At 32.9% G+C, this 10,833-nt stretch overlaps 1 protein-coding gene across 1 annotated transcript; it reads left to right on the top strand.

Annotated features, from left to right (window-relative positions):
• Nucleotides 1–3,834: 3,834 nt before the first annotated feature.
• Nucleotides 3,835–10,114, top strand: LOC130810283 (mechanosensitive ion channel protein 6-like). Its single transcript, XM_057676288.1, has 5 exons — nt 3,835–5,860; nt 6,562–6,685; nt 6,793–7,086; nt 7,213–7,415; nt 9,144–10,114. The coding sequence occupies exons 1-5, from the start codon at nt 4,068–4,070 to the stop codon at nt 9,430–9,432; spliced, it is 2,703 nt and encodes a 900-aa protein (XP_057532271.1). The 5' UTR covers nt 3,835–4,067; the 3' UTR covers nt 9,433–10,114.
• The last annotated feature ends 719 nt before the right edge of the window (nt 10,115–10,833 follow it).

Below are 10,833 nucleotides of genomic sequence, written 5' to 3'. Positions count from 1 at the left end.
TTCCAAAAGAATCACTTCATTGGCTAATAATCATCTAAAAGTTTATTAGTTTCTTGATTTTAATATTACATTTCACATTTACTTTTTATGGTTTTATTTGAAAATTTATCTAATATTTAAATTAGTATGTAAAGGAGACAAAGTAGATCACTCATAGTTCAAGGAACCTTCAACAATATATAAGCAAGTTGAATGGTAATTTTGATAGATGTGAGGTCCTAATATGGCCCTCAAGGACTCTTTGAGCTAGAAAACTCAAGCTAAATTAATGGGGGCTAGAGAGAAAGATTAGTCTCCATCATTTTCTATATTTACGTGACAAAATTAATATTTTATATTATAACAATTCCTTTCTCTCGGTCTAAGGAAAGTATTCATAAGAATTTTCTAGGGTTGAGAATCCTAAGAAGTTAAGAGAAACATCTGCGTAAATTTTAGACTTTCGTAAGACTTTACCCCCTCCAAGTCCAATTCTTACTCGTGCAAGGCACGTATTTAGTTGGCCAACGGGCATACGCCTAATCAACAATAAAAATCGTGTCGTTCTGGACCACTCACGTGTCATATCTATCTGCCTTGTCCTAAAGTGTACCTTGTCAAGTCATGTTGCGCATAATGTCATGTTTTGCTTTGCTACCCAAAATGAAGTATAAATATTGAAATTGTGTTGTGCTGAGCCGCTCATATTTCATGCTTATTGAGCCTCATTCCAAATCGGGTCGTGAACCTCATAACATGTCGTTCCATGCCTTAAGCAAGGTTGGTGAGACATGCTTGGGTGGCTCGTTGAAAACCTCGTGGCAGCCCTACTAACTTTCATCTCTAGATTCAGTTAGAATGAGATTCTCCTTGAAAACCCAATTCAACTAGTAATAAAGTCTAAAAAGACATTTAATGGTGATTACAAAATTTTGGTCTACACAATAAATAAATATTTTTCTTCTTAAAACTTTGTGTTTGATTTTGAAATTTGATCTTCAATTTTCATGAAAATCAACATAATGACCAAACTTTTCTATCATTTCTCATTTAATTAATTTATTTTATTGTATCTAAGACGGACCAAACTCTTTAATCATTAATTGCATAATTGTTTAAATTTTAATTATGTTCAGTTTAAACATTATCATCGGTGGAAGTGGAATGTTGAAAAGCTGCATATCCGTCACGATCATTTTATATGGCATATGCCCATACACTTACTAGTTAGTGTGTCTTCTTCAAATTGCCTTTTGCAACTCAAGCCGTGATAACAATGCACAGTGCAACTTTTGGCCTAACAGAAGCTTACTGAGTGAGCCAATGGGAATATTGCCATGAGCATCAAGACAAACTAGACCAACTAGGCCTTAAATTAAACCAATCCTTGAAGTTAATAATACCCTAAATTAAATCAACCATATCTCCCTACCATTCCCAATCATTTCTTTGTCTGTTTATATGTAATTGTGCCAAGTGCCATCAAAATCAAGACAAATCACACTATTATATATATATATATATATATGTGGGTAAGTTTAGGTGAAAACAATTAAAATAATAAAAATTAAAAAACAAATAAAATATACATATTGTATTGAAGGGTATATATATTTTTAAAAAGAAAAATGTTCGTGTTATATACATAAATCACCCTAGTATTTACACGATTTTAACATGTATGTGTACCTTTTAGCAAATGTTAATTATTTATGAAATTACCACCAAATAAGTACACTTTCTATATTTATGTTTACACCTATTTTAAATTTTTAAGGATTAATTAATTTTCACATAATTTAAATGCTATATTTGTTATGATTATATTGGCTTGACTCGTGATTTATATAGCACGCTTTTCTAGTAAAACAAAACATGTCCTTGAATCTTCTAGACCTAGCTAGGGTTAGTTACATTCCAAGTTTCCAACACAGCCCATAGGATGATTTCTTGTCTTTCTCAATCACCGCAAGTCTTTACTTGAACGTTAATTCCATCACCTCAACCCATCCCTACCACAAAGTCCTTAGACAATGTGTATGCATAAGCCATAAAGTAGGAGTATTAGCAAATCCCGGAAGAGTAGGTAAACCTTGGAGGACCCACCCTAATTAACTTAAAATCAATCTCACTCACAACACTAAAAACATTTAAATTTATCAAATACAAATTCGTGTGAGAGATGTTCTTTTTGAGATACTTTCTTTAATTAAGCTGGTTTATTATATATTTTTAAAATATTATAAGTAGGTATTAAGAATGGTGTAAGTAAACATATAAGATATTAAAAGTAGGCATTAAAAATGCTATGAGTAAGCATTAAGAATAATATAAGTAGACATTAAAAATACGATAAATAAACATTAATTTTTAATGGGCTGAGCTTGAGAGACCTTCTCTTTCTTGTTTATCAAATGACTTTTGATTAGAGTTATTGACTTGCTTGACATGCAAAAAAGTATCGTCTATATTTAACAACAACTAAGGCATGCGCAAATTGTTATAGAGTATTTGGTAAAAGTACGACTAAATTTAACAGCAAATAAATCAATTTCGACATCCTTCCATCTCTATTCATTAAATGGGTACACTTGTAATTTTAAATCCTAGCTTTAATTTTTCAATATTTATTTTTATTAGAGTTTTATCCACAAACTCACACTCTCACCATATTATTCATATAATAATAAATCATTTATTCGCTAACTTAATTTTATCCTATCCCGCATCTCAAGTGGGACTAAAACGTTTGTTGCTTTACTTGCATAATAATCATATTTCAACAAGTTAATAAAGGTTATAACATATATTAAAACATTAACTAAGTTTTTATTTGAAATAATTATTTCATGTAATATGTTTTTGGTACAATCAATTTTTATTATATTTTAATTTTGGTTGTGTATTGTGATTCCTAAATAAATGATAAAAATTAAACACCAATTATACTAAAATAAAAAGAAAATTTTTGGTAAAAATTAAAAGAAAAAAATGTACTATCTATAAACAAAGAACTAGCTAGTAAAACCAATTGAAAAATGTAATGTCGGTGTCAAGACAACCACGTAACCAATTTATTTCTCTAATTGACCACTTTAAGATTGTAATAATTATTTAAAAGATATAATTAATCACCTTAAAACTATAAAAAATGATTACTTTAATGCATTGATCATTTTAAACTTTTAAGTGATACTGTAAGTGTAAATTGAATCAATCCAATAAAAATTGTCTCATGGTGACTCTTATTTGAAAATTTGTTAATTTAAATATAGATAAATAATTAGATGGTTAAGCACTTTAATGGTAATGCTTAGTAAATTAATTAGTTAAAGCAACTTCATATGAATCATAAATCAGCTAACGTATTTTCTCTGTCGTATTATATTTGCTACATTTGATTTTTTATGTAATTTTATTATTATGATCATTTATATTGAACTATGTACTTCTTAAAATTATAAAAAGTTTATATTATGAAAGTTTGCGATTAGACGATTCAAACAAGATCCTACTTGACTATATTTTTTCTTACACATCACACTTCTTAAACAATGAATAGTTCAAATAATTGAAATTTAGCAAGTAATTTAAAACGGAAGAAGTATTACACTGTTTGATTTTTCAAACAGTCCAATACACTAATAGAATATTTGATATTTCTAATTTATGAATAATAATAAATTATAAAAATTTAATATTAATAATTTTTACATCGAGAAGAATCAAATAAAATATACTTTACTATATTAAAATTTATAAATTTAAAACTAATCACGTGTTAAAACAATAAATAAATACCATATGTTGTGTTGTGATGTAGCTAAGGGAGTGAGTAAACCGTTTGACAAACACTTCAATGTCAAGAATGAAGATAAAATACGTATCTATTGCTTTCCACTATCTCAGCGTCAAATTCTCTTCATGTCTTTCTCTTTCCACATTATAAAAACAGCTCATTATTTCAGTCGTACTGACCATATTGAACAGGTGTTCTTCCCTCCATTTCTTCTTCAATCCCACCAAATAAAATACTCCATTGATTTGAATCATTCCATTAAACTACAAACTAATTCCCCTTAATAAAAATGGAACCAAGTACAACAATCAAAGGAAGTTCTCCATTAAGAAAATCATTCACCAAAGAATCTCCTCCTCTTTCTACTTCAACCTTTTCATCACCTTCTAACAACAATAAGAACAAAAAGAAGCTTCCAGAACTACAAGAAGAACGTTTGGGTTTACTTCAAAATCGTAACGACCCAATGTCTCAATCATTCAGTTCTGATTTCTCCATTAAAATTGAAGCTCCTTCTTCATCATCAATGGCGGAAAAGGGAGATTGTCCTCCTATGTTACGTGGGTCTAGCTATGATTTTCAAAATGACGTTTCTACTAAAACCCAGAAAAATAAATCCATTGAGAAAACTTCTGATGATGATTCTTCATCTGAGGAGTTTGATTTTCCAAAAAGTGAACTAGATTTGGAAAATCAGGGTTTACCACCAGTAAGTGAAAGTCCAAATGAGTATGGAAAAATCACACCAAAAAATAATCAGTTTCATAAAGTTTCATTTAAAGAAACTGAATTAGTTCATAGAAGAACTAGCGATGAAAATCGTCAAGGAATTGGAGTTGGTGTAAGCGGAAGAGAAGATCAAGTTCTTCGTTGTAGCTCAAACGCATCGTTTCAGCAAAAGAAATCTGGGTTAATGAGGATGAAGACAAAATCCAGACTAATGGATCCACCCGAAGAGGAAAATAAAAGATCCGGGAGGTTAAATCGATCCGGGTTAACTGGTAAAAGTGAAGAAATCGAAGAAGATGACCCGTTTGATGAAGATTTTCCTGAGGAATTTAAGAGAGGTAAATTAAGTATATTCACAGTATTACAATGGGTTAGTTTAATTTTAATTGTTGCTGCTTTAATTTGTAGTCTTGTAATTAGGGTTTTAAGGGAAAAATCAATTTGGGATATGCAATTATGGAAATGGGAAGTTATGGGTTTAGTTCTAATTTGTGGTGGGTTAGTATCTGGTTGGTTAATTAGGATTGTTGTATTCTTTATTGAGAGAAATTTCTTGCTTAGAAAAAGGGTTTTGTATTTTGTTTATGGATTAAGAAGTTCAGTACAGAAATTTTTATGGTTAGGATGGGTTTTACTAGCTTGGATTTTGATATTAGATAAAAAAGTTGAGAAAGAAACTCAAAGTAAAGTATTACCTTATGTAACCAAGATTTTGATCTGTTTTATGGTGGCTACATTGATGTGGTTGATTAAGACATTGCTTCTTAAGGTATTAGCTATGAATTTCCATGTTAGCGCATTTTTTGATCGAATTCAAGATGCGTTATTTAATCAGTATGTGATTGAGACACTATCCGGAGCGCCTTACCTTGAAATTCAGAGTAATCAGGAGGAGGAGGAACGGGTTGCTTCTGAGGTTCAGAAGCTTCAGAATGCTGGGGTGTATATCCCTCCTGATCTTAGGGAGAATTGTTTTCCGAATGAAGGGAAGAATGTGGGTAGTGCTAGGTCGAATACGAGTGTGTTGCAAAGGAGTCCTCGTATTGGGAAGAGTCCTAGGAGTTCGGTGATTGGGAAGAGTCCTAGGGCGCCTTCGAATTCTAGGAGGGAAGAGAAGGAAGAGGAGAACGAGGGGATTAGTATTGATCATTTGCATAGATGGAATCAGAAGAATGTGTCGGCTTGGAATATGAAGAGGTTGATGAATATTGTGCGAAAAGGGGTTTTGTCTACGCTTGATGAGCAGCTTGATCCACGTATTGAGGAGGACTCGGCATTGCAGATTCGTAGCGAGAAGGAAGCAAAAGCTGCTGCCAAGAGGTTATTCACTAATGTGGCGTCGCCCGGCTCAAAGTAAGATTTTATCAATGTACTTATAGTTCATGTTTTAATGCAATTCGACACACTTATGATATAATTGAGGTATTTGAATAGTTAGGCCGATCACATGAAACGTAGTTGCAAACGCCATCTTTTGTGTCCCTCGAGGATATTGCTCTTTATCCATTGCCTAATCTAAGCACTGAAATAGCCAAGAGTAATGCTTCCATTTTTTAATAGATGTACTATATTCAAAAAGCTCTCACGTAAAAACATGAAGTGTAGCTATTAAAAAAAGACGGAGGAAATACTTCCTCCGTTCTGAAATACTCGCTGCATTACTGTTATTAACACTACTTATTGTTCAAGCTTATTTTATATATTGCGGCTAGTGTGTTAAGAGTTCTTGTTTGAATCGTCTAATCACATGCCTTTCATAATATTAACTTTATATAAATTTAAATTGTGTATAATTCAATATATAAATGATTAAATGACATATTGGATTGCGTAAAAAGTCAAATGTAGCAAGTATAGTGGAACAAAGGACTGAAATGTAGGATGTTATTTGGTGTTGTGTGTGGGGGGGTAGCTTTTAGTTTCCCAAGTCATTTGTAGTGGTCTGTTACGCTATCATTTGTTTTTTGCTTTGAGTCTTTCTTTTCCTACTTATTGAACTCTACTTTTCATGTTATATCTTAGTGACTTGCATTCTGATTAATTTTTTGTTGAAGATATATACAATTAGCGGATTTGATGCGCTTTCTAAGAGAAGACGAAGCAAACAGGACCATAAGATTGTTTGAAGGAGCTGTTGATGGTAAAGGAATCAGCAAGCGGGCACTTAAAAACTGGGTGGTGAGTGATCTAAAACCCATTTTCTCGTACCATTTCCTTAGGTCTGCTAATCTCGAGAGAATGAGCTGAGAAAACAACCCCTTTTCTTTGCATGGCCATTTTATCAGGTTAACGTGTTCAGGGAAAGGCGGGCCCTTGCACTTTCGCTCAATGACACAAAGACGGCTGTGAACAAGCTTCACCATCTGGTGAACATTATTGTTGGTATTGCTGTGGTGGTCGTCTGGCTTCTAATCTTGGGTGTTCCCGTTACTCACTTCCTGGTCTTTGTGAGCTCCCAAGTTGTTGTACTGGCTTTTATGTTTGGTAACACCTGCAAAACAACGTTTGAAGCTATCATCTTTCTTTTCGTTATGCATCCATTCGATGTGGGTGATCGTTGTGAAATCGAGGGAGTTCAGGTAAAAATCCAATCAACCTAACAATAAATTTCAAATGCCCGAGTTCTTGTTAAATCAGTTAATGAATGTTTTCTCCTATTTCTTAAAGGGTCTAATTTGTTATTCCTTGTTTTTTTTGATTCATAGATGATTGTAGAGGAGATGAATATATTGACTACCGTATTTCTGAGATACGACAATCAGAAAATTATTTACCCTAATAGTGTGCTAGCTACCAAACCTATCAGCAACTATTATAGAAGTCCCGATATGGGAGATGCCATTGATTTTTGCGTCCATGTCTCAACTCCCGTGGAAAAGTTATCGCTGATGAAGGAAAGAATAACAAGGTAAGATTATCTCATCTCTTATTCTTATCAATCGTAATGATGTTAGCAATGGGTGATCAAATCATTTGCATTTTTTATTTATATAAAGTTGTGGATGATGTTTGATATGGGGATTAATAGAAAAGACACTCTTTGTTACCAGGGTATAAATGCGTACATCTAACCCTTATCCGTCCAGGTGAAACTAGAGGTGTTTAAAACAAATTTAATGACCCGAAATTTATCCGACCTTGTAACTGAATCCGATTTCCCTTGATTTCAAAAATGGTTTACAATTATGTAAAAAAAAATATGGACACCAAACTCGATTTTTAACCGACCCGAAACACCTTACTCGAAATCACCCCGATTACCCGAATAAACACCTCTATGTAGGACCCAGTTAGCGTTAGACTAACGGCATGTTGTCTCTCCCTTTATTCACCACCCCTCCCCCCAAACACGCACATCAAGAAAAAAAAAAAAAAAAAGCTACTTGTTTTGCTGGTTGTCATCCTTTAATGTTGCTACCATTCTCTTTTTTTTTTTTGCATCCTTTGGCATGTCTAGTATCTACCACATCTTACCAATTTGTTTGGAGGGTCCTTTGTGTATACTATCCTTTTACTAATAGGAATATTTCACTGAGAGCACAAAATTCTTATCATTCTTGTGAGGATGTTTCCGAATAGATGATGGTCATTGGTCAATATATACGCACCATTTTTTGGAATCTCTTATTTTTGGAAAATTTTATTGGATATTATGTTCTAATGACTTTAAACTTATTCCTCACTGATATCTTCCTCTAAAATAAAGAAAAAAGAAAAAGTAAGAAGAGATAAGTTCATTCTCAAGTGCTCAATCTAGGCCTCTTGAAATCATGGTTGTGTTGTTTCTTTAAAGTTGGCCTTCCTTAGCCTTATGAGATAACCCGATTTAAGCTAGACATGAAGGTAGAGAAACTAAACTAACTTCAACTCCACTCGAACATGAATTAACTTGAACCTGTTAGTCCGTCACAATTTGATCTGTTTGTCAAACGCACATATTATGCAAGTATTCGACAATATAGAAGCTATACTTATTTTTCTCCGGGCTTGGTACTTCGAGGATTGACACAAATATCGAGTAGTTTAGTTGGTGGGAGTGTTTGGCATAATTTATATTGTGGGGACAAAAATGGAAACTGTAGCAAACTCAAAAGGGATGGAGGGACGACTGATCCATCGTCTTTTTTGTCACTTGCTAAAGGATTACATCATCATTATCATATCTAGAGCATTCTGTCCATAGAAAAACTATAAGCAAAGTCTGGGAAGAGATAGAAGGTGGCAACTCATAACCTTAAAGAAGAGCGCGGATAAAGAGTCCCTCAACTCGAAAAAGATTAAGAGAAGTTTTCGCAACGAATAAAACTGAGTGAAGCGAAGCTAACTCTGCAAGCTTGCATCTTATCCACAAGCGTGACCCTTAAACTTAAAATAAAAACATAAAATAAAAATGAATAAAATGCATATAAATAAAAAAATAAATAAAATAAAATAAAAAATAAAAACGAGTAAAAGTCAGAGAACAAGAACATCAACAGATAAGCAAAAGGGAACCAGTAGTCTAAAACACGTAAATCTGTAAATTTGCTAAAGGACTACGTATGGCGTTAATAGTACCTTCATTTATCTCCAAATGATGTAAATTTGTCACTGCTGCATAATCATTAACGAATTCATGATTGTATTGTTTCTTTAGGTACATTGACAACAAGTCAGATCACTGGTACCCAGCCCCGATGATAGTGATGAGGGATGTCGAGGACTTGAACAGACTAAAGTTTTCCTTGTGGGTATCACACAGAATGAACCATCAGGACATGGGAGAAAGGTGGGTGAGGAGATCCACTCTCGTCGAGGAGATGATCAAAATTTTCAAAGAACTCGACATTGAATATCGCATGTTGCCCATGGATGTCAATGTCAGAAACATGCCGCCTCTCGTTTCTGATAGACTTCCTTCCAACTGGACTGCTTGTGCAAGATGATCATCTTTTTAAAACAATTCTGTTGTGTTGGGGCAGAACATGCTTGTGCATTTGCTACAACATTGAGGTTCAAGGTTATGAACGTATCGTAGGTGAATTCATTGGAGTAGATGATCTATTGGGCCTTTTTACGCGTCTTAAAACTGATCTATTGGTTCATGAAATCAACTCTAATCTTTTGGAAGTAAAGCATGGGCATTGTTGTTGATGACACCAAGTGTACTTGTGAGAAGTAAAAACCGGCTTGAGTTCAGATAGTTTGTATTACGAGACTGTGGTTCTAATGATTAGTCAAATATTACTCCGTCCCACTTAATATGCTGCATGTGCAATTTTGAATGTGAGAGTTTGAAACAAGTGTAGCAAAAGGAGTTGGATAGAGGGAGTAGTGAGTATTAGCTGTGGTTTGTTTGTTATGGACCGATGAGGTTATGATAGTGTTGGGAGTGGGATTCTCTTAGCTGAGCATCTCCATATTGATGTTAATGTGTAAATTATCCTATAAATTTTGTGGTTTGATCTCTAATAATCATTGTTATATTCTTTAAATTTTCAAATTATTATACTGTCTAATTTTTTAAGTGAAGGTAAACTCATTTACTAATTAAAAGCAAAATTCGCAAAAAATAGCATCAACAATTCAAGACGAACAGCTAAGCCTTATCACAGGGACGAATAGTTGCCCATTTTGCCGTACATATTTTAAATATGAAATATTAATGAATAATACTATCAACGTACCTTTTTTGTATGATTTGATTAATTTTATGTTTGATTTATTTTATATTGACATGAAATTATGATTAGAGTTGTTTAAAAATGAAATTGGATTGAAAAAGTTAATCTATTTGTTAACATGTCAAACAAAGCCGGAGCATAAATAATTTTTTTGAGGTTCATAAATAATTAGTTTTTCCTTTATATGTTAAACTTACTAGTGATTAAAAAAATGCCCACCTTTAAAAAAAAAAAAGTGCTCAACAATAAATATTTCTCAGTAAATAATGATTTTTTGGTGATTCAAAATTAATATTTTCTTTGTTTATTTTCATTATCTCATATTTTCATCACTTATTATAAAGTTTTATTTTGCCAATCCAACTTAGGATATGAATTGAGTTTTTCTCCGAAAACCTATTTAGTTAAAACGATTTTGCTATCCTATTCATTCCTAGGATCACGAAATAGCATATCCCATATTCAATCTTTACTTGATACTATTTTGTCTCTAAATTTGAAACACTTACTATTTTAGTCCATTTTTTTTAATACTTTTGTCTAGTGCGAGTGAGGTGTAAACGGTGGGGTGGGAGTCATGGGCAGATCTAGGTGTCCTTGAACATCTATACACGAAGACACGGGTTCCAAGAAGGTTGTAAGTTTCGATGATTTTTAAGATAA

Source organism: Amaranthus tricolor, chromosome 4 (genome assembly GCF_026212465.1).
Source record: "Amaranthus tricolor cultivar Red isolate AtriRed21 chromosome 4, ASM2621246v1, whole genome shotgun sequence".
In the NCBI taxonomy this organism is placed as follows: Eukaryota; Viridiplantae; Streptophyta; class Magnoliopsida; order Caryophyllales; family Amaranthaceae; genus Amaranthus; species Amaranthus tricolor.
The sequence above is the reverse complement of the archived record's forward strand: the minus strand, read 5'-3'. Positions and strand labels throughout refer to the sequence as shown.